Consider the following 24,969-nt stretch of genomic DNA (forward strand, 5'->3'; position numbering starts at 1 on the left):
AAGTTGTTTTTTTTTAAGGCTTCAAAAATCACAAAGTTTTGAGGTGACAAAAATTTGGAATGAATAGTGATGATGGTTGCGCATTCTTTTTTTCTTTTATTTATTTTGATTTTGTTGTCATTAATAAACAATTACTTGAAGAACATTATGTTTACTAGGGTCCCCCTTTCACCACGTCCCCCCAACAAACCCTATTACAGTACTGTCCATCAGCGTAGTAAGATGCTGTAGAATCAATACTTGTCTTTTCTGTGTTGTACAGCCCTCCCCATGCCCCACCCCCACATTATACATGCTAATCATAATACCCCCTTTCATTTTCCCCACCCTTATCCCTCCCTACCCTCCCATTCTCCCCAGTCCCTTTCCCTTTGGTAACTGTTAGTCCATTCTTAGGTTCTGTGATTCTGCTGCTGTTTTGTTCCTTCAGTCTTTCTTTGTTCCTATACTCCACATATGAGTGAAATCATTTGGTGTTTGTCTTTCTCTGCCTGGCTTATTTATACCCTCTAGCTCCATCCATGTTGTTGCAAATGGTAGGATTTGTTTTCTTCTTATGGCTGAATAATATTCCATTGTGTATATGTACCACATCTTCTTTATCCATTCATCTACTGATGGATGCTTAGGTTGCTTCCATTTCTTGGCCATTGTAAATAGTGGCTTTTGGATGTAGAGTTTTATAGATGTCTGTTAGGTCCATCTGTTCTAGTGTGTTGTTCAGTGCCTCTGTGTCCTTACTTATTTTCTGTCCGGTGGATCTATCCTTTGGAATGAGTGGCATGTTGAAGTCTCCTAAAATGAATGCATTGCATTCTCTTTCCCCCTTTAGTTCTGTTAGTATTTGTTTCACATATGTTGGTGCTCCTGTGTTGGGTGCATATATATTTATAATGGTTATATCCTCTTGTCGAACTGAACTCTCTATCATTATGTAATGTCCTTTATCTTTTGTTACTTTCTTTGTTTTGAGGTCTATTTTGTCTGATACTACTGCAACACCTGTTTTTTTCTCCCTGTTGTTTGCATGAAATATCTTTTTCCATCCCTTGGCTTTTAGTCTGGGCATGTCTTTTGGTTTGAGGTGAGTCTCTTGTAAGCAGCATATAGATGGGTCTGTCTTTTTTATCCATTCTATTACTCTGTGTCTTTTGATTGGTGCATTCAGTCCATTTACATTTAGGGTGACTATTGAGAGATATGTACTTATTGCCATTGCAGGCTTTAGATTCATGGTTACCAAAGGTTCAAGGTTATTCTTCTTTAGTATCTTACTGTCTAACTTAACTCGCTTATTGAGCTATTTTAAACAGGGATTTAACTGCTTTTGTGGGTAGTTGATTTTATTTTTTGCCTTTAGTTAGTATTTGGTTGGTCTGCTTTCTTTGCTGTGATTTTATTTTCTCTGGTGACATCTATTTAGCCTTAGGAGTGCTCCCATCTAGAGCAGTCCCTCTAAAATACCCTGTAGATGTGGTTTGTGGTAGGCAAATTCCCTCAACTTTTGCTTGTCTGAGAATTGTTTAATCCCTCCTTCATATTTAAATGATAATCATGCTGGATACAGTATTCTTGGTTCAAGGCCCTTCTATTTCATTGCATTAAATATATCATGCCATTCTCTTCTGGCCTGTAATGTTTCTGTTGAGAAGTCTGATGATTACCTGATGGGTTTTCCTTTGTAGGTGACCTTTTTCCTCTCTCTAGCTGCCTTTAAAACTCTGTCCTTGTCCTTGATCTTTGTCATTTTAATTATTATGTGTCTTGGTGTTGTCCTCCTTGGGTCCCTTCTGTTGGGAGTTCTGTGGACTTCCGTGGTATGATCGATTATTTCCTCCCCCAATTTGGGGAAGTTTTCAGCAATTATTTCTTCAAAGACACTTTCTATCCCTTTTTCTCTCTTCTTCTACTTCTGGTACCCCTATAATGCGGATATTGTTCCTTTTGGATTGGTCACACAGTTCTCTTAATATTGTTTCATTCCTGGAGATCCTTTTATCTCTCTCTGTGTCAGCTTCTATGCATTCCTGTTCTCTGGTTTCTATTCCATCAATGGCCTCTTGCATCTTATCCATTCTGCTTATAAATCCTTCCAGAGATTGTTTCATTTCTGTAATCTCCTTCTGGATGTCATCCCGTAGCTCTTGAATATTTCTCTGGAGCTCCATCAGCATGGTTCTGAGCTTTATTTTTAATTCTTTTTCATGGAGATTGGTTAGGTCTATCTCCTTCTCAGGGTTTGCCTCTGTGATCTTGGTCTGTATCAAATTCTTCTGCCTTTTCATGGCAATAGAGGTATTTATGGGGAGCTGGTGCATGTGTTGGCTAAGAGGAAGTCCCTTCTTGCTGGTTTGTGGCCTTCCTCTCCTGGGAGAACAGTGACCCCTAGCGGCTTGTGCTGGGTAGCTGCATGCAGGCGGGGTTTCTAATTCTTGCCCGGCCGCTGTGGAGCTCCGCAGTTGCTGTGGGCATGGCCAGCCTCAGGCTGCTTCTCCAATATGGCGGAGCCGCATCGGAGGGGGAATGGGCAGGAGGCTGTTTATCACCATGAGGGGTCTCCGAGCTGTGCTTCCGCCCAGGGGGGTAGGACACCTGGAGTTCCCTTGGATTCCCAGTCTCTAGTCTAAGTGTCCCAGGACGTTTCCGTCCAGCTGTGGGGTCCCTGTCCCTTTAAGACTTTTAAAAAGCACTCACTTTTCTTTGTCTCAGGCGCGCCAGCTGTGAGGACCCGCTCGCAGGTCTTACTGTACTGTTTCCCTAGTATCCACCACCTCACACACTGTGTGTCTGTGCTCTGGTGTGGATGGCCGGGGCTGGGTGTTTAGCAGTCCTGGGCTCCCTCTCCCTCCCCGCTCTGACTCCTCTCCTCCTGCCGGGAGCTGGGGGTAGGGGCGCTCGGGTCCTGCCGGGCTGCGGCTTGTATCTTATCCCCTTCGTGAGGTGCTGGGTTCTCTCAGGTGTGGATGTAGTCTGGCTGTTGTCCTGTGTCTTCTGGTCTCTCTTTTAGGAATAGTTGTATTTGTTGTATATTCAAAAATATATATGGTTTTGGGAGGAGATTTCCACTGCTCTACTCACGCCCCCATCTTGGTTCTCCTCTTGGTTGTGCATTCCTATGAATATACTAAAAAATACTGATGTGCACTTCAAAATGAAGAATTTTATGAACATATCTTAATTTTAAAAATTATAAAGTTAAGTGATAGACATAGAATAAACAGTTTTTCTGTAGTAGCTATAATTTGAGTTTTAAAAATAGTCAATATTTAAAATAATTATGATTCAGTTATAATTAATCAGTAGAATAGAACTGGTCTTAATTTTTTACACAAATATAGCTGTATTTTACTGATCTTCAATTCTGAATTTGTTGATATCAATTTTTAAAACATTCTTTGTGGAAAAGTACTGCTTTTAACTCCTAGTTAAAAGCTTTAAAAATGTTATAAAGGAAAATAATACTCATAGTGTCACAGTTTGGCTTTTGTGATTCCAAATTCTGAATAATCAACTTAAATATCTCACTGTATTGGGTCTTTGCTTTCAATCCCCTGTATATCTTCAGAGTATGGAATTAAATTATACCAAAAAATATTACAGTCATTGTATCATAGTCTCAGGAGAGAAACCATTTCACAGAAGAGAAACTGAAGCTCAGGGAGGTTAAATTTCTTGCCTAGGGTCACAGAAGTGACTGGTTACTGTACAGTGAAACCTTTCTTGGTAACACTAAAAATACTTCTCGCAAACCTTAGCGTGCTGGAGTGGATTGCCTTATAGCACCTTTTCTGAGATTGCTTGGTGGATAGGATGTAGCTCTAGGTTTAGGTGTTGTTTCAATAATAATGAAAAGTTTGAATGTGTCAGGGTTATTCTTTGTGCTGGATGGTGATGACTACATAATAAGAGGCTTGGGATTGATGTACTGGATAAAGGATTCTTAGATTTTATTCCCTTAAAAATGATATAACTTGGGGGGATAACTCTGTTTAGGAAATCTGTGCTGCCTTTGATGTTATAGAAGAGACATATAGAAGCCTGATGCAGAAACACCAGCAGATACTTGCAAGATGCCCAAAATCTGCAGAGACAAATATTGACCAAGACATAAATAACTTGAAAGAAAAATGGGAATCTGTGGAAACCAAACTCAATGAAAGAAAAGTATGTGACTTAATTAATATAATAGAATGAATGTTTTGGCTGTTTTATTTCATGGGTTTTACCTTATCTCTGAGTAGCATCATTAGTGAACAGTCTGTTAATCCATGTTTTAATGATCCATGCTTAGATTTTCTTTGTATATGTAGAGGTTACATGGGGTCAGTTGAAAATTGTATTCTGTCTTAACATAGAAGAACAGAGTTAAAGGAATCTATTCAAACACAGATAAAGGTATATCACAGATCAAGTTTGATAGGTAACATTTTTGAATTTATGAACCATTCAAATTCTGGACTGTTAAGTAATTCTATCTAATCACACTAATCAAGCAAAGGACTGTATGTAGGAGAGAGGGAGATGATTGTTTATATAATAAGCACTTAATGTAAGTTCACAAGTAAGATTAAAAATATTACTGTTTAATACCCTAAGAAAAAGGATAGGCTAGAAGTACTAGATTATATTCCCTTACTGACAGAGCATAATACGTATTTCATAGTATTTTGGCACCAAAAATTAATCATATGAATGTCAAATTTTATTTCTACACATTCTGTTTAATAGTTGTGTTCTGTAGTTAATTGCCCCCAAACCATAATTAATTTCAGTGTATATTAAATTGTTTTTTTAGCTGCAGTGAGATGTTTCTCGCTGTATTAAAGGGTCTTGGTTTGCCAGTATTTTAGTTAAGGCGCACTACGTTCATGAACTGTTTGGGTAATACAGATCATGCATAAATAAGATGTGGATGGGAAGCGCATCTGCCAGAGAGTGCTTAAACTGGTGGGGGCAGGGAGAGAGCCTTGAATATCGTCAAGTACCATAATAATCTGTCTCTGCAGACTAAACTGGAAGAGGCCCTCAACTTGGCATTGGAGTTCCACAATTCTCTCCAAGAGTTCATCAACTGGCTTACCCAGGCGGAACAGACCCTAAATGTAGCTTCTCAGCCAAGTCTTATCTTGGACACAGTCTTATTTGAAATGGACGAACACAAGGTGTGTTGCAACTCAGATGAGTAACATTCTCATTTCAGACTTTTTAGACAACAGACTGTTTTAATGTCAGAAGCATGAATTTGGTAGTTTGCAAACTTTATTTTGTCCTTTGAAACAGTTTGAGCTTAGGACACCAGAAGCATTTTTAAGATAAATCAGCTTTCCTTTGTTTCTAATTATACCCCCTTTTTTGGGAAAGGTCTTTGCCAGTGAAGTAAATTCTCACCGTGGTCAGATAATAGAGCTGGACAGAACTGGAACCCACCTGAAGTATTTCAGTCAGAAACAAGATGTTGTCCTAATTAAAAATCTACTGATCAGTGTACAAAGTCGATGGGAAAAAATGGTTCAACGGTTGGTAGAAAGAGGAAGATCCTTGGATGATGCAAAGAAGAGGGCCAAGCAGGTAGACCTTTGTAAAAATTTCCTGAGCTTGGCAGTAAATCAGTTCTAGCTGTTGAAATATATATTGTGTCACTAAAGTACTTTTACTGCAGACTGTATTAGGTGTAACATGCATGTGCAAAGCCAAGGTGTATATTTCCTAAAAAGACTTGTGACCTAAGTTTGGGTGATGACATTGCTTTTTTTTTTTTGGTATCATTAATCTACAATTATATGAAGAACATTATGATTACTAGGCTCCCCCCTTCACCAAGTCCCCCCCACATACCCCTTCACAGTCACTGTCCATCAGCATAGTAAGATGCTGTAAAATCACTACTTGTCTTCTCTGTGTTGCACAGCCCACCCCATGCCACCTCCACACTATACATGCTAATTGTAATGCCCCCTTTCTTTTTCGCCGCCCTTGTTCCCCCGTTCCCACCCATCCTCCCCAGTCCCTTTCCTTTTGATAACTGTTAGTCCATTCTTGGGTTCTGTGATTCTGCTGCTGTTTTGTTCCTTCAGTTTTCCTTTGTTCTCATACTCCACATACGAGTGAAATCATTTGGGACTTGTCTTCCTCCACCTGGCTCATTTCACTGAGCATAATACCCTCTAGTTCCATCTGAATATTACTCAGTCATAAGAAAAAAACAGATCCTACCATTTACAACAACATGGATGGAGCTAGAGGGTATTAGCTGCACTATTTACAACAGACATTGCTTTTTGATCTGGCAGCCACTTCAGGCCCTGGGGACTAATCTTTAAAGGACTGATTGATTATTACTTGACTTCCTCGATGGACTGTTATCATTAAGGCCCCAAGAGAGGCCCAGCGTTTTTGTTACTGGGTTGGTTGGTTTTCTCTGTCTCCTTTCCCTCCACTCTGTAGCCAGAATAAGACATCATTCTTTATAATTATTCTATTGCTGTCTTTTGTTTAGTTCCCCATCCAAACTTTCTTCACAATCAGCTGAGAGAGCCAGTTTTGTGACAGGGCCTATGCTGTGTCTGTGCTGGTTGTTATTTCTCACCTCTCTGAGTTCGTACACTTATTGGAAAGCCTTAATTTCTTCTCTGACATTTTGATACAGCTTCATCCCGCTTTTAAATTAATCGTCGGAATCTTTTGGGGATGTGTTTTTCCTTTTTATTTATCTTTTTAAATCTAGAGAATTTCATGGATCTCACAAGGAGCTTTCCTTGCCCTCTTCTGCTGTCACTCATATTCCCTTCTAGACTAACACAGAGAAGAGGGAAAATTATGTGTCTCTGTACTCTGGGAAGGAGACAAATCTACCCACCTTGCTTGGCTTATATATTGTTTGATTTCTACTAGAAACTTTATTATAATATTGCAGCTGTATTTTGCAATGGCTTGTCTTGTCCCATTCAGTTGCATTTTCTATCACTGGATTTGGACTCCATTATTTTGGGGGAGCTCAGTTGGGTGATGCAGAATATACAGGAGTTAAATGTTTCATTGTTTAAAACTATCAGCATAAATTTGTTAAAGGCTTTAGAAATGTCAAGTCACATTTTTACAGGGTTACATGCCATAGATGGCTTTTCTGAGTGGGATGTGTGATACGTCCCTTTTTATAAGTGAGTCTCTAGAATAAAGTCAGTCTCTAATGTTTTTTAAGACAGTATTAATGATGAACCTGATATTTTCTTTCCACATATGTAGCAGTGTTATTGTAGTGTAGGCATTTCTTGAATTATGAATGTTTAATTTATGAAAGTCTTTTGGATGCCAGTAGTCAGTGGCCCACCCTCTTGCTTCTTTCTCTAGTTAGTCAATTTTATTTTCTCATTTTGTCTGATTAACTTTATAAGGATTTTCTACTGTTTTTGATGCCAAAGGGTAGCATTTCTTCTGCTTTACCTGGCTTAAAAGTAGTTTTGAAAGCAGGCCCAGCCTTAAAACCTGTGTATTTATATCACTAAACTTACCGTTGTTATAGCCTATATATTTGCAGAAAGATGAGCGAACACCATGACTAGCTGTTTCTATAATTTATTTTTTATTGTCCTAATATCTCAGTTTTGGGCTCAGATGTTGATCTCATTCTCCAACTTTGGTACTTTATGTGCCTGTTACAGCCTTTGGTTTTCATGTTCAAATTGGTTAGAGCTGCGAGAGGGATGCACAAGGAGAGCGGGTTCGATTAGATGCCTCTAGTGGGCCTTTGCAGCTGTGTGGTTGTGTGCTCTTATTGTTCTTATTGTTAAATGTCCTTTGTTATTTCATCATTAGTATGCTTTGATATAAAACAGGTTTTGATTACATAGTTTTATTATGTGTACATTCACTTAAATTTATTATGAGAAAAAATTTGTAGCCAGTTTCACAATTTGGCATCCAAAATGAGTACACAGAGAACACTAGTTCTCTGTGATAAACAAGAAAGAGACTGGTTGAAATCCAATATGCATAGCACCAGAATATTTCAAGATACCGAAAAGAATTATATTGTTAGAATTCAAGGGTTGTGGGTGCTCTTACATATCATAAAACCTATATATATGTGAGGCACAGATATTCATTTGAGGATTTTGATGGCAGCAATAAAGATGTCAGACTACCTTTGTATTAAATAGAGTTGTAAATGGCCTCTTTTTATTCCTGTTACTTTTCAAAACCAATTTATAAACTTCATACTTCCCCTCTCTTCCTTTTGTTCCTTTTTCTTAACATAGGAATTAAACACCTTAGGAGTAAGCTCAAGAGACATCTCTGGACAAGTAAAATTCTCTGAGAGTTTACATTAATTATTAAGCAAAAGGAAAGGAGGGCAAGTTCTCCCTAGTGCTCCCTAACTGTTCTGGGCTCATTCCTATTTTTGTTGGAGTTTATGTGTTTGAATGCATTACAGCAAAGTGACCCTGGGGCATGGCCACAAAAGCCAAGCATTAACTAGACATTGCATAATCTGCTGATGAAACTATTATTATTTTCTTCTTCAGAGGAAGTTTTGACTTAATAATTTAACATTTCCATGAATATTCATTTTCTATTTGAAAAACACTCAATTTTAAACATAGTAAGTATACCAGAAAGTTTCCTGGACAGAGACAGGAATCTCTTTTACAGTTCCACGAAGCTTGGAGTAAACTTATGGAGTGGCTGGAAGAGTCAGAAAACTCTTTGGATTCTGAACTGGAAATCGCCAACGATCCAGATGAAATAAAAACACAACTTGCACAGCTCAAGGTGGGTCTACAATTAAGAAAGCCTATTGTGTCATTATATATCTCAAGATCACTTTTAAATCGTCACACAACTGTGTATTTATTCAGCCCTGGAGAAAGAAGGCTGTCCTTGTGTACCTACATTACATGTAATCCAGTGGCCCTTTACACTGGCTAAGTGGCAGTAGTATCTTTACTCTGGCTGTTCCATTATGATTCCAGGGTGAACAACTGGTAAGAGAAAACATTCAGCAGTAAAACTGGAAGCTTCCACAATATACAGCATATAAAGGATTTGTAGGGCACCCCAAGTTTTCACCACTATCTTGTCCAGTAATTTCTTTCATAGACCAAATGCCATGTAGAAAATAATTCTATAGTAAAGTTTAATATATATTTTGCCATGTAGATTCTTTCATACAATGCAGTGGGGAAAATTGGCATTTTGTTGTGTGTATGTATATGCGAGTATATGAAATTCCACTCTTACCCTCAAAGACACATGGTCAGTAGCTTCCTTGTGCAGACTAGATGTGGAAATGTTGTATTTTATATTTTCTATTACATGGCATGCAAAGGGAGAGCGGCTCCTGCAAATGCTTTTACAGTTTTAGGCTTCTGCATGTAAGTCATCGCTGGAAACATAATATTTGAAAGACTGGAAAATCTTGGGGCGATGTAAGGTTCATCATCATTGGGAAATTCTGGCCATCACCTTCATGCAGGTCAGTTGCTCCCATCTTTGGTTCTAATTGACCTCAAGGGGTCATGATCCTAGGAGGATGGAAGGAAGCGTTTGTGGGTCCATTCTTTGACTAGATGAGGGCTCATGAATGGCTTGTTCTGCTGGTGCCCTCTGCCTTGGAGCTGTCCCACACAATACTGGCAGCACAATGATAGCGAGCAGCACCTTCCTTCCCCTCTGATGGAGAGCTGAGAGCCTTTCTCAAAATAAAATGCCGAATTTGAACTTGAAGTTGAGGAGGTGGTGTCATGTATTCTTATGAATGTATATTGCATATTTAAGTTGGAGAATCCTAGAAATAAGAATATGTGAAGAGCCCCATCTAGCGTGACCTGTTACTCAAGTCAACCATTTCTCTGAAATGTGCAAGACCCACACAGCCAATTTTAAAAGAAGTCTTTTCTAGTCATCATTTGGGTACTTTCTGACCTTAAAAAGTTTTAATCTATCCTGTATTCAACTATTACAGTTATTAGGTGTCTGATTTGTGAAGAAAATCTGTCAATACCATGATTCTAAAACCAACATTCTCTTTAAACTAACATGAAAAAATAATAATTATAGAAGATAAACTGTAGAAATAGTGTGACATTATAATGGTATTTATTGCTAAATATTCGCAGATGTAGCTGCCATCTATTACAAGACAAAATATTTTAGTCATAAAATGTCTAGATTTTAAAGGCAATAAAAACTTAATTAGGTAACTATAACCAAGGTTATTATGGAAAATTACCCATTTGCATAACATTTCACTATCTGGGATGACTCCAAGATGCTACCAGAGTTGAGAATCATTGTATTCATGTTTCCATGATATTTCATGAGCTCATAAAGTGCCCGTTAGTTTGACCTTTCCTTCTCATCCCTGAGATTAAATATTCAGTACTGGTTGTCTCATTCTTTCTATTATGTACTTATGAACACACCCAATATACAAGGTGGTAATGAGAGGCCTACAGAGATAATAGCTCTCTGCTCCAGAAAAACCTGTAATTGAGTTAGGTAGAAGGAAGAGAATTCACCCCCTCGCACGTACATACAGATACAAACATGGTCAACAATGTTAAGCAGCAAAGTGTAGATGCCATGTTAACAATGTAGCTGTTCAATCCTGGAAAAATAATCTGTGGATCTTTCTGAGGCTCTGGTTGGGCATTAAAGCCATGGGGAAGAGGGGTATCAGCTCCCCAAATGGTGTGAATAGAAAGAACAATAGGTCCAAACACAGGAATCCACAGATATGGTTCTTATGTGTCCCTTCTCCTGGCTCACAGATAAAATTACATGTAACATTGTTGTGAATATCCAAAATGTGTGAAAATAAATCTGTTTGGCCAGAAGAAGCCCTGTAGTAAATGTATGCACTATTGAGTCACTCTCTGTCCCCACTGGACCTATAGTTACTCACAGAGTATTAACTACATTTTCCTCTCCAAACCCTTGGGTTGTTCAGTAGTTTATTAACAATTACATTTTATCAGAACTAGTATGCTGTTTCTGGTTTGTAACCACAAAAGATGAGGGATTTGTTTTACTTGGAAATATTTTCTGACAAAAGTAGGTGCTCTTAGAGATACCTGGCTTCTGAGAAAAATAAATCCTTCGATTTGCAAATCTGAAGTTTCTTTTCTCCCCTGTTGTGTTCTAGAGTATAGGAGTATACTCTGACTTGATTATTTGCTGGTGTCTTCCAGTAAGGTTTAGAGTCCATTTGTTAAAGAATGCCTCTTTCAATGTCTCTTACCTGTTTATTTATTAGTCCCAAGTAGAAACGCACATTGTTTTCTTGTTAAATATGTAGGAGTTTCAGAAATCACTGGGAGCCAAGCATTCTGTCTATGACACCACCACCAGAACTGGACATTCTCTGAAGGAGAAAACCTCCCTGGCTGACGACAATCTGAAACTGGATGACATGCTGACTGATCTCAAAGAGAAATTGGACACGATCTGTGGGAAATCTGGGCAAAGGTACAGTGTTCCCTAAGACAGTTTGGTTACTTTGTAGGCCTCTTTCAAACACATGATAGTGGTGCTTGGAGGGAACATTTTTGGAACCTTAAATATGTCCTTTGCCTGGGACCTTCCGCTCATCTGTAATAAACTCACTTACACTGTTCCTGCACTGAGAAGGCTTTGCTGTTCATTATTATTTATTTTTAACTTCTCAGTTCACTCAGAACTGATATCCTTCTCCAAGCCTCAGTCTTCTCACACCTGACTCGAGCAACTGCCTTCAGACTGGTCTCCTCAGGTCTGCTTTGTCCTTAATCCACTTTCCACATTAACTGCTAGGGTGGTCTTTTAAAATTATAAGTAGAATCTTGTCATTCCACTGCTTTATTACCCTTTAAGCACTTAATACTGGATGTGAACTAAAACACAGGCTGCTTAATGTGGCATGTGGGGTCCTACTGCTCTGACCCCGCTGTTCCCTCCCACATTCTATCCCCCCTTTTCCAATCTCCTTTCTCATTACACTTCATCTGTGAAGGCCCTAAACTTACTGCCAAATTGTTAAGTATTTAAGAAATTAGTATAGTAGTAGAAGAGTTCATTACTTTTGTCAGAATTAAGATTAAATAGAATAGTATATTCAGTTGTAGGGAACTTCATAATGAGTTTCTTTTAGTTGTTAGTTTTTAAGAATCTTTAAAATTTACACTCTCAGAAGGTTATATTCTTTTAACAATATCATATAAATGTTTTTCATTTACATTGCATTCTTGAAAAGATGAAACTGGTGATGGCAAACAGATCCCTGAACGCCAGGGCTTAGAGATGGGGGCGGGCCGTGCCTATAAACAAACAGCAGGAGGGAGATTTGGGAAATGATGCAACAGTTCTATGTCTTGGTTATGATGATGGCTGTGTGAACCTGTCCATATGCTACAGTTCATAGAACTGTACACCCCAGAAATGTGTGATAGTTTAATACACAAATTTGAAAATAAATTTTAATTAAAAAGTCCAATTTTTCTGAAGAAACTGAAGGGTCAGTGATTTCCAGAGGTGTGATGGGGGAATTTTTCTGGAACAGGTGCTGTGTATTTAAAGGATAAGAGAGAAAGTTTGAAAAGAAGTTTTGTTATTTTCTAAGGAAAGCAAAGAAACAGCCATGAATACCAGGATGTTGTTTTTCCTGTTGAGTCCTGCTCAGCCTTCACGAATGAGTTTTACATGTTCGGATGTACAGTGTGGCTTTTGTTGCCCAGATTGATTTATCTACCTTTTTCTTCAGGCAAAACAAGTTGGAAGAAGCCCTGTTATTCTCTGGACAATTCACAGATGCCCTGCAGGCCCTCAGTGACTGGTTGTATAGAGTTGAACCCCAACTGGCAGAAGACCAGCCTGTCCATGGGGATGTTAGTTTAGTGATTTATATGATCAAAAATCACAAGGTATTGTCATCTGGGACATTTTATTGATCTCATTTGATAATTCTGAGTATAGAGGAAACTGTAACCACTTAGCCTTTTAAAATCTAGAGGCTATGTATCATACTATGCAACAGTCTTTCATACTGAAATATGTGTACATTTGAGCAGAATCAGGAAACCAATTTTAAAAGTGATACAGGAAAATTACTTTAGGATCAGTGAAATACTTTTGTTTATAATTACCACATTTAAAATCTTTTAGAACTTAGAAAGTGAGTTCATTGTCTGGTAACATTAAAACATGTTCCAAGACTGTTTTATTATCTTTCATTATTCACGTAAATAATGATGTGATATGATTTAAAATTGTTCATTCAGTGGCCTGGAACTTGGTCATTGCATAAGTGTATGAATTTGTAACTTGATCTATGACTTTCCTTTTTTTAAAAACTGTGGGAACCTTGCCCACTGAACTACAGCAATTTATGAGGCAATGACATACATTAAGAGGGATTTGATTATTACTTAAAGAAAATTAGTTTCCTCGCTATTTGCTGATAGGTATGTTATGTTAAACTGTTGTTCAAGCCAAGGTAATATTCAAGATGTCCAGGTGATACTGAGTGTAACATCCTATATGATGATGAAATGCTGTATTACAGCTTAAAGAACCCTAAAAAGAATATGAGGCATGGCACTAATATAAAATGGTTGTATCAGGGTTGACTTTATTTACAAATATCTTATAGCACTGTCCTTGAATTCATGTTATATTTCCCCCTGTCATTTTTTGAGTTCAGAAAATGTATTTCATTTAAAAATGTTCTCTTTATACTTCCCTGGTTTTCCCATTTTTATCTTACTGTTCTTTTTAAGTATTTGGTCCTTTTGCAGATTTATTTCCCCTTTTCTGGTTCTATTCTTTCATTATATCCATAAAAGAGAGTGTGTTATATTTTCATATTAACAGAAAATAAAAGAATAGGTGAAGAACATTGATCAGTCCCACAAAACTAAAACATTTAAAAAATAATGTAGCTTTACTTATATTGAGACAAATGTTTTGTGCATGATTAATACAAACTTTTCCATTCCCTGGCATTCATTCAGTGAGTAATGAATAGTGTAATGTTACTTTTTACATAGATGCCATTTGTATAATCTCACTGTCTAAATATTTACTCTGCTAGGCACTTGCCAGGTTTTTTATATATTGAAGGTCATCAAGAATGTACTAATCATTCAGCATTAGTAATAAAATTGGAAGGCTAAAGAAGAAGTTTTAAGTATACAAAGTACATTGGAAGGTCTAATCAGAACTGTTGAATTAGTCCTATCACAAAATGAATAGACAACGTCTCTTCTGTGCATGTGTGTGTGCATATATGTGTACGTGTATCTGTTACCTACAGGCACATCTTGTTTAACACCGTTAGAGTGAAATCAGCAAAGAATTCATCACATTATGTTTGGATTGTTCTTGATGGGCTCACTTTTATGAATGGTCTGATGATCAGAATAGAAAATCATGGAGATAGCCAAAATTATAAAATGTGCTTGGTGATATCCATTTGATTATTTTTTTAGAGAAGTAGTGAGTTAATTTTAATCTACCTATAAGATTGGTTATTTGGAAGATCTAGTTGCATATACAGACTCTTGGATCAGAAATGAAGTACCCTGGGTTCATTTCTTGGATTAAGTCTGTGGCCAAAAGAAGTCAGTTTAACTCATAGCACATCGAAATTCATCAAAATTAAGTGGGAAGGCAAAAAAGCTTTTCTTCCAAGGTGACAGATAAAAATTTAGGTCTCTAAAATTTGGCGCTATGGGCTGGTATTCAGGATGCTGTGAAAGACAAAGGCATCTTATAGGAAAAATGGGCTATCTACCAACTCCTGTGGGCTTCCTCTAAGACCATTATCTCTAAGAACCCGTGAAGTGCCCCAGGATTGCTGAGTTATTTGTTAGTCTCTTAGATACTTTACTAATTACGAGTAGTGCTGTAGTCAGCACAGAGTTGGCACGCACACTAACGTTTGAGAGGAAATTGGGACACCATATTAAAGAATGAGGATAAAGGATTTGATGCCTTTTTTTTGGTGGACTTGAAGTAAAGAAGGTTGGCCACCACTGTTTAAATCCAATGTGTCATTTAAAACAACAAGGCTATTCAGGAGAGTGTCACAAGATCGAACAGCCTCACACCAGTGGGAGCGGTGGTCCTGTCCTCTGTGAAAAATATGGGTCATTAAAGTGTGGGTCTTGGAGATCTATACGTGATGTTGTTAGGCACATGTGTATTTCAAACAGTATGTTTTACTGCTGTGGTTTGGTTAATTTAAAAAATCAATTTTTATAAAAATATGGTCTTCTTAGGTCTTCCAAAAAGAGCTGGAGAAGAGGGCCAGCAGCGTGCAGGCCCTGGAGCGCTCGGCCGGAGAGCTCACAGAAGGCAACCGAGAGGACTCCTCCTGGGTCAAGGTCCAGATGCAGGAGTTAGGCACCCCTGGGACACCGTGTGCGCACTTTCTGTATTAAAGCAAACACGGCTGGAGGCGGCTCTGTGTCAGGTAAAAAGTCACGTCGGACAGAGCCGGGCATAGGGAGAAAGGCGCGGAACGGCTCTCTGAAGAACTGTGAAACGTCCCCCTTCTTAAGCAGGACAGCTGTGGAGAAGGAAGTTCTTCAGCATCCTTGCCTCGGTCCTCCTCCCAACCCCACTTAATTATTCAGAGAGGGAAGTTCTCTCACCCTCACGTAAAAGCGCTGCTTGAGTCATCTTGGGCCATTTTTCAGCTGGGATGTGTAGCAGGCTGCCGTTCATCTGAAATCAGATGGTTAAAATGGAATCATTCTTCATAGAGGCCTTTTTGCTATATTAGATGTTTTTCTTATGTTTGTAAAATGCAGCACGGTATAGCTTTATCTTTTTAATGGGGATAATGTGCACTTGATTTAATCAGTTTAAATGTAAGTAAGACTTTTTTCCCATTGAGAGGAAGCATCTGCTATACTACAAGCATATCTGGGGCTCTTGTTTGGGGTGTGTGTGTGTGTGTGCCCACCATTAGGCATAGGAGTTTAACTACGTGGTGCACCCCCTGCTGGAGTGGCTGTCAGACGCAGAGGAGACCCTCCTTTTGCATGACGTTCTCCCAGAGGATGAGGATGGTCTTCGGACTCTCACTGATAAGCATAAAGTGAGTTACATGAATGTTAAGTAAAACTCAATGAGAAAAATCAAACAAAATAGGCAAAATAGACTCATGACTGCAAATAGCAACTGCTTGAATATTTTCCTTCCTGAGAAACAATTTAAAATTCAGTACATATTAGAATTTATCAGTGTCCTCCTTGCTTGCAGAAATGAGTCTCCATGTGAGTCTCTTTTTGTTTTCTTTATAAAGAAGGTCGTTATTCTATAAATCTATCCTAAAATCTATTTCCTCTAAGAAAGCACATTGATTTTTATAGGGGGTTATTTGACTTCTGACACAATTGGTCAGTTTTGTTGCATTTTTATGTGCATTTCAAAGATGAAGCTTCTTTAATGAGCAGTTTGGCATTTATAAAATTACACCATTAGAACTGTGAGTTAATAATTTTGACCTTTGTAAGCAAGACAAGCAGGTAATTTAACAACTGCCTTCAAATTTTATTTTTAAGCCTCTGCTTATTCTGTTTTTAATCAAGAGCCGCCTTAAATTCTTTTGACAAGTAGCTCATAGTATAAATTACAAGTAAAGGAATATAAGTAGATATACCACTGAATAATGAACCAAGTGAAAATCTGGCCATTGAATTTTCAGCAAAATGGCCTTAAGAGAATGGTCCAGATAGCTCTCAACAGATGTTTTTTTAAACTTTGACTCTAAAAGTCAGGAATTTGCAATGTTAACACTCAGTGTAGTATTGATGTCAGCATTTCCTATTAACTTTAAAAGATCTGTTTATCACTGCTGAATAACCTCATCTTTCAAGGTCATATTGGAAAAACATTAATTTTAGTGTAGTGTAAGTTACATCATCTGTGGAAACTTCTTTAATTATTATGCTCTCTCAGTGATGGGGTACCTCACATTTAGCAATAAAATACTGCTTTGTCATTAGTAAAAGCGATGCGAGCTTGTATAATATTATCTGAAAGAATGACATTTAAAGTTGAAGTTTAAATGCAGAAGTGGGGAAATTACATCAAATTGATTATAAATTTTTGATTCCATTCAATATTTTGAAAAACTAGTTTATGTTATATTACCCTAGGCTGACCATTAGCCAGCACTGAATTCTACTAATATACCTGGGTTGGGTCCCAGCATAGCCCCTTGAAGCCCAGGCTCCAGGTCTGACACCCCCAGAAAGGAGCCTGCTCGTGGGGTCACCACCCTCACAGCAGGACCAGGAGCTCCCCAGAAACATCAGGAGGCAGGTATCCAGAGCAGGGGTAGTGGTTTTTACAACGAATCATCTTTAAATATTTTTAAATAGCATAAAATAACATGTAATTTTATAAAGGGCTTCTCAGTGATAACATGTTGCATTATCCACAGTAATATCCACAGTAATACTTCTTAGTAATGATATTCAATTCTTAGTTAAAATTCTTAGTAGTAACATTTAACGTTATTTATTCTTTTTCATTTCCTTTGTTTTCCTTAACACATTCACCATTAAAAGCAATGCAGAATGTTTAGTTTTTTTAGCCCCAGGACTAGAGGCTTCTCAGTATAATCCAACTTTTAAAAATGGCAAGCTCTCCCCCATGAGTACACACCTCGGGAGCAGCGCTCAGCCGATGAGCAGAGCCGGCGCGTGACGGGCAGGCGATGTTCCCATCCGCAGCCTTCCCGGCACGGCCCTGGCCCTCCCTGGGCAGGAATGGTAAAGAGTACATGATCTGATCCGCTGGCGTCTGGAAAAGCAGAGCTGTTATTAACTTCTGGTTTTCTCTTCCTTGTAAAGTTGTTTTTCTTTTATTTAAGGGGCCCATACTGGGGAAACTTAAAATATTTTTAAAAATAGGTCATGATATTTAAGAAGTAGGTCATGTTAGTGGAGCCTGTTGTTAATTGAACCTTGACTCCACAGCAGAAAAAATGCTAATTAAAAGGTGAAAGAAGTATTTATTCAATCACTAAGACACGAAATAAGAATAAGACACAGACCTGTGATCTTGGGGACCTTAATGTATAGTAGATATGAATGTAAACAAATTATTTAACATAGCAAAATACCACGGGAGGAGCTACATGTCAGAGCTGCTTCACAGAAGTTAAAAACTGAAGGTCACTGACACTATAGTAAACACCCATATTTTCAGTGACACCCTGCTCCCCATCACAGGAGTGACAGCTGTGTGCAGCATCTGGCAACCCTTGTGAGTCAGGGTCCCTCTTAGCCCACTGGGGGTCCAGGCAGGATGCTTGAAATTCAGTGTGAGGTGGTTGTTTTTTTTACCTTCTTTTAGGTCACCATTTTTAAGACAAAGGTCTTCATTTTTTATCCCATGTTCGGAGTTCTACAATCCATGCATCTGTCGATACAGTTCTGATGGTAGAAAGTACAGTTACATATGTGAGACATGGGTAAAACAGGTTGATTTGAAAGAAGCCTCTCAAAACTTATTCATCCTGCTGAGGCAGAATATGGCTCTTACTGGCCTCTGAAAGGGACACTTCTCACGCAGGCTGGCCCCCTGCCTCCAGCCTCTCCCTGGCTCTTCCCTGCCTGGACATTTAGACCCTTTCTCCAACACTCCCAAACATGTATAAGTTCCTTGCCCAACCCTCTGTCTTCCTTGGCACTTTGGTTTAGTACATACTGCTATCATTCCTGACACAGTTAATGCTATTTTAAATACTAACTTCCTTGTCTTATTTCTTAGAAATTTTTTTGCAATAAATATTATTTCTATCTCTGGTATTACTCTTTCTCCCAATCCTATTCTCCATTAATATGATCATAATATGTCCAAGTTTAAGAGAGTGCGTTTTTATTTAATGTATTTTGTGAAGCGTGAGGTATCATCCTGGATTTGTATTTTGAAATACATGTTAGAGAGTAAGTTTTTTGTAGGTTTTTCCCTTCTCCTCTCTTAATGTCCCAATTAGTGGATTCTTTCCAGCTGGGAATAAACCAGTTGAAGTTCTGGTTTATTTGTTTAACTCTGACAGTCAAATGAACGTCACTGGAGTTTTGTTTTCAGCCAGGGCCAGCAGCTAACTGAAGTCTTTGTTTCTGCTGTAGGAATTCATGAAGAAACTGGAAGAAAAACAAGCAGAACTAAATAAAGCTACCAGCATGGGAAACGCTCTGCTGGCCCTCTGCCCCACTGACTGCAGCACCACCTTTAAGAACTGGATAACACTCATCTGGGCCAGGTTTGAGGAGGTCCGTGTATCTCAGATCATCTTTAGAGCTGCAGTAGCTTCGAGAATAGGGAGTTATGAAGACTTCAAAATTAAGAAGCACTTCCCGCTGTGGGAACATGAGCCTCTGTGCAGACACATGTTCTGTAAAGTACCCTTCCTGTGCCTATTGGCTGCCCCTCCAATCCACTTTTCATTCCAAAGTTAAAGGAATTTTACAGCTACGTCCTTGAATAATGACAAGGTGATCATTTGGTTCACCGAATCTCTTTTTGTCCCACGTCCACACTGTGCCTGTTGAATAATGCAGTACTTAAATAGTAGCATTTCAGAGAAGTATATGCTTGTGGAGTGACTTGCATACCTGATGTAGTTTAATGCTGTATTTAAGATCTTAGCTGTTTTTATTTTTACTCTGCTACATGGAGGAAGCACACTTGATCATTCATAGAATGCCGTTTGAACTTAAATGAGGCAGCAAAAGGCAGCCCAGGTGATTGATGGGCATCTCTAAACTTCTGAAGGGGGCACACATCATGGAGGGAAAGCACAGAACCCAGGCTGAGTCTCGGTGGGCTCTAGGAAGACCACAAGTAGCGGGCATGCAGCCCAGGATGAGGCTAATTCACTCTTATATTTTGTCTCTTTTCCATCAATGAAATTGTTGACTCTGACGGAGGGGCTGCAGTGCGATGTCTGTCTCCCCAACAGGTGGTGGCGTGCACCCAGCAGTATCAGCAGAGGTTAGTTGGCGCCCTGGCTGGGCTCCTCACTACACAGGAACTGTTGGAAACTCTACTGGTGCGGCTGCAATGGGCCAAAACCACACTGAGTGATAAGGATAAGGAAGTCATCCCCCAGGAAACTGAAGAGGTGAAAGCCTTTGTTGCAGAGCACCAGGTAAAAGAAATAACCTAACCCCTGTCCTCCCAGGTATTTTCTTTCTTTCACTGCCATGCTTCTCAAAAGTGCTTCCTGCTTGTAAACCGCACCCCCTTGTGCACACTCATCAAGTCTTCCAACTGGGTCTCTAAGTCTACTGCTTCCCTAAAACGTCCCACTTCTCCGTCACTTAATGTTGATGGTCTCGGCTCTCCCACGGCTCTCCCCTTTTTAGCCTCTGTGAAGTCACCCTCCTGTGGTCCTATCTCAGGGTGGCTCTTGCCCTACCTCTTGCTTTCTGAACACCAGCCCTCCTTGCATTTCATCCTTAGCCCTCTGCTGCTTTCATTCTGCTCACCCACCCTTGTTGATTGCTCCGTGCTTGCATTTCTTACTGTGTGCTGCTAAACATCTCCCAAAATAACCAACAGTACTTCAAATAATCATATCTGCAAGGGAACACATCCTCTTCCTCAAAAAAGTTACTTCTCCTGTATATCCTGCCTGTTTTAAACTCTGAGATGGTAGGTGTCACACCAACAGTGACTTTGTTTGTCTGCTTCTTTGTTTGTTTGTTATACATTTACAAAGCTTTGTTGGATAAGCAGTTAACTTTGATATTTTATTTTAATAAAAGTATACAATATCAGTGTCTATAATGGCCCTGAAGTGTCTCAAGCCATGTGTGATAAGTGGTCTCCAATGTGACAGATATTCCAGAAATGTGTCACTCCACTTTCCCTGATATCTGCCCCCTCCTTTCCCCATCACTTTTCCCCAGAGTGTATGCCTTTGCCGCATAGTCCAGATATGGGGATGGCTTGTCAGCAATAACAATGAGCCTAGGAGATGAGCGAAGAAATGGGAAGATAGTCAAACCTTTTAACTATGAACTTCATCCTGAATAACTTTTACCCTCCTGGCATAGCATATTTATTGACAAGGAAAGAATGTTTAGAATATATCTACATTTAGTGTGGATGCTTTATGACATTGTATATCAAAGCCAATAATTAAGTATTTTAAATACATAGATGAAAGGCCCCGCAGAAAAGTCCTAGGGACCACTCCAGTTAACTCCTTTCTTTACAGGCAAATGCTCACTTTAAGCTGATTCAGCAAGAGCTTGGAAGCTTGATCCAAGCTGCTGTGGAGACCAGTTGTGTTACTCATACAGCTGCTCCCATGCATGGTTTTCAGACTAAAGAAAATAATTTTTGTAATGCTGTCATTATCAAGTATAACATTTTTTATTCTTCAGAAATGACTAAATTCTATGTTACAATGGTTTAGATTTTTTTCCCCTAAAGATGAAACCCAATGGTTTATTCTTTTTTCGGAAATAATTGCATGCTCCTTTTATCCTTTTGTTTTTACTTCATCTGTAAAGATAATTTTCTTTGGTATACTTTTATTAATTGACGTTTAACTGACATTGACATTTCAGACCTTCGTGGAGGAAATGACCAGAAAACAACCCGATGTGGATAAAGTTACCAAGACCTATAAGCGGAAAGCAGCTGATCCCTCTTCATTACAGTCCTATGTTCTGGCCTTGGATAAGGACAAGCAGGAAAGAGGCAGTGGTCAATTTCTTTAAAATAAATATGGTTAAACAAGAAAGTCAGTTTTATTTTGAATTACCGTTTGAAATTTTAGAGCAATTGGTGATTCTACATGAGCTCTCTATCAGAAAAGGTTTTCTTGAAAGAATGCATGGGCTCAAGTATGGTAGCAACTTATTTAAAAATAAAGAAGCAGATATATCCAGGTTTCTATATGTAACTGTATTTGCTTGAAGTACGTCTTTTAGATTAGCTAGAAGAAATTGGAAAAACTTGCAGTAAGAACAGGAATCATTATCCCTTTTGAGTTGTCTCATTTTGCTTCTGTGATATAAATAACTGTAAAGTGGAATGTAACAGAAATAACCATGACCTGGATGAAGTCCATGACCTAACTGTTCATTAGTGATCAGCAATCTGATGGATTTTGCCCATGTTCATGTGACTTCAGGCTCTTATTTACATAATTCTCAGGCTACCTTGACCTAACAAAATGACATGAAAAACAATAACAGCTAGCTTGAGGATTTAAAAGAAGCACAATTTAGGTCATACATTTTTGTGTATTTCTGAATAGTGCCTTAATTTAAAAAAAAATATTTTTATATCTGTTGTAGTGATGCCATTGCACCGGGAACCTTCATAGGGGTTAACAGCTCCGGGGACGGACTCCTGGCTGTCCCCACCACTTACCAGAGGGGAACAGTAACCCTGACAAGTTACTTAAACTCCCTCTGAGCCTCAGTTTCCTCATATGTAAAAGGGAATAATTATAATTTCATAAGACTGTGGTGAGGATTAAATGTGTTTATGTGGATGAACTACTTAACATCTTTCCTGGCATATACTTAAATGTTCAATAAATGTCAGCTATTGATACTTTTGTATAGCCCCATGACAAGTAAGAATTCTAGGCAAATCCCAGCTTGGACACTAGCTTCCTATGTGATGTTAAGCCAGTAATTTTTCTTGACCACACTTAACCATTTGGTTAGATGAGGAAAATGCATTGAGAGAATTGTTCTGTGAAGCTACAGAAAATTGTGGAAAAGCAGCCAGAAAGAAGAGGGGAAAAACTGTAGGAAGGCAGTACATCTGGGTGTGGGACTATATACCTGATACACAACCTCAGAGGAAAACGGACTTGGGTGAAAGCCGGGATTCTGCACAGCCTTCAGTATTTGCTCGGACTTTGTAAGGTGCCTGGACTCCAGTGAATGTCCGTGTCTCCTGCTTTCACCTGCCCTCCTTGCAGCCTGTTTGTCTAAGAGGAGCAGCTGGGTTTGTGTAACTGATTCTAAGATATGTGTCACCATCCTGGGCGATTCCTTCTGTCATGCCTTAACAAAGAGGAGGATCACAAGGCACTTCATTGTCACTGACATGGCACAGATTTTAAGCTGGAAAATGTTTCAAGCATAAATTTTTTGAGAATCTTTTCCAGTTAAATACTCCTAGGAACAATAAACGCACTCCAGGGGTGCAGCCTTGGGGCCTTTCGAAGGTGCCCTGACTTACCCCCATGGAGGTGTACTGGTGGGGGAGGGGCCGAGACCCCGGCACTATGGGGCTGTAGCCTGTGGGACTAGGAGGGGGTCTTGGTAGACCCTAAGGTCTGTGCTGGCAGAGGAGGAGTCGGGCCAGTGGCACTCCTGGGGTGTAGCCTTGCAGTCCCTTGTGGGTATATCAGAGGGAGTCCTGGCAGACCCTAAGGTCTGGGCTGGAAGGGAAGGGGTCGGCCAGAGGCATTCCAAGGATGCAGCCTTGGGGCCTATTGGAGGATTCCTGGAGGGCCACTCTGTGTCTGTGCTGGTGGGGGAGGGCCAGGGATAGCGGCACTCGAGGGGTGCCGCCTAGGGGCCTATCGGAGAGGGGTCGTGGTGTACACCTATGGGTGTGTGCTGCACCGGACACTCCGGGACTGCAGCACTCCAAGGGTGAAGCCTTGATGATGGGAGGGGCCTGGCAGACCCTATGATCTGAGCTGGCGGGGGAGGGGTTGGGCCAGTGGCACTCCAGGGCTGAAGCCTTGGGGGACTATGGGAGAGGGGTCCTGGTGGACCCCTATGGGTCTGTGCTGGTGGGGGAGGGGTCAGCTCAGTGGCACTGCAGGGCTGCAACCTTGAGGGACTATGGGAGGAACCTCTGGCTGACCCCTAAGGGTCTGTGCTGGTTGGGGAGATGTTTGGCCAGAGGCACTCCAGGTGTGAAACCTTGCGGCCTATCGGAGGGGTCATGGTGTAACCCTATGGGTCTGTGCTGGTGGGGGACAGGTTGGCTATGAACAAGAGCTTCAATTTTCCATAAGTTTCGTGACCTCATAGTTCCTTGAATAATTAGACACATGTTGGAATGTTTGTTTTAAGGAAAATGAGCACTGAACTGATGTGAATCTATTTTTCTAAGTTTCTTCACCTTTAGACACTATCGGCCATTTTATTCTTCCTTTATTCCTTAAAATGTTTTTGTTGAAACATAGATGATTAAAAACATAATGCTGGTTTCAGATGAGCAACAAAATGATCCATCAATTGCTTATGGTACCAAAGCCTCACCATAAGTGTAGTTATTATGTCACCATAAATATATTGCAATATTATTAGCTCTATGGCCTGTGCTGTACTTGCATCCCTGTGACTAAATTATTTAATAAATTGAAGTTTGTAACTCTATCCTATACACCTATTTTTTGTGCCCTCTCATTGGTAACCACCAGTCTGTTCCCTGTGTTTATGAGTCTGTTTATATTTTGTAGGATATTTAAACTTATCAAACTATATTAATTCTGGAAAATACCTATTAAAATTCATTGTTAAATCATTATGATACAGTTATAAAAGCATTTCTGTATTTATTCTTTTTTTTCATCATTAATCTACAATTACATGAGGAACATTATGTTTACTAGACTCCCCCCTTCACCAAGTGCCCCCAACATACTCCATTAGTCACTGTCCATCAGCGTAGTAAGATGCTGTAAAATTACTACTTGTCTTCTCTGTGTTGCACAGCCCTCCCCGTGGCACCCCCCCCCCGACTATACATGCTAATCGTAATGCCCCCTTTCTTCTCCCCACCCCTTCTCCCTCCCTTCCGACCCATCCTCCCCAGTCCCTTTCCCTTTGGTAACTGTTAGTCCTTTCTTGGGTTCTGTGATTCTGCTGCTGTTCTGTTCCTTCAGTTTTTCCTTTGTTCTTATACTCCACATATGAGTGAAATAATTTGGTACTTGTCTTTCTCCGCCTGGCTTATTTCACTGAGCATAATACCTCTAGC

General features: G+C 39.5%; 1 protein-coding gene across 3 annotated transcripts in view; it reads left to right on the forward strand.

The window, feature by feature from the left end:
* Positions 1-24,365, forward strand: part of LOC108403632 (dystonin-like) — a 32,021-nt gene extending 7,656 nt beyond the window's left edge. For all 3 annotated transcript variants that reach the window (XM_073224453.1, XM_073224455.1, XM_073224454.1), the window contains exons 4-14: positions 3,994-4,164; positions 5,007-5,162; positions 5,362-5,568; positions 8,650-8,769; positions 11,297-11,466; positions 12,737-12,896; positions 15,255-15,448; positions 15,950-16,078; positions 19,125-19,268; positions 19,958-20,146; positions 21,576-24,365. In XM_073224453.1, the coding sequence (XP_073080554.1) occupies positions 3,994-4,164; positions 5,007-5,162; positions 5,362-5,568; positions 8,650-8,769; positions 11,297-11,466; positions 12,737-12,896; positions 15,255-15,416 (1,146 nt within the window). In that variant the 3' untranslated portion in view covers positions 15,417-15,448; positions 15,950-16,078; positions 19,125-19,268; positions 19,958-20,146; positions 21,576-24,365. The remainder of the gene's footprint in view (positions 1-3,993; positions 4,165-5,006; positions 5,163-5,361; positions 5,569-8,649; positions 8,770-11,296; positions 11,467-12,736; positions 12,897-15,254; positions 15,449-15,949; positions 16,079-19,124; positions 19,269-19,957; positions 20,147-21,575) is intronic.
* The last annotated feature ends 604 nt before the right edge of the window (positions 24,366-24,969 follow it).

Source organism: Manis javanica, chromosome 16, assembly GCF_040802235.1.
Source record: "Manis javanica isolate MJ-LG chromosome 16, MJ_LKY, whole genome shotgun sequence".
Lineage (NCBI taxonomy): Eukaryota > Metazoa > Chordata > Mammalia > Pholidota > Manidae > Manis > Manis javanica.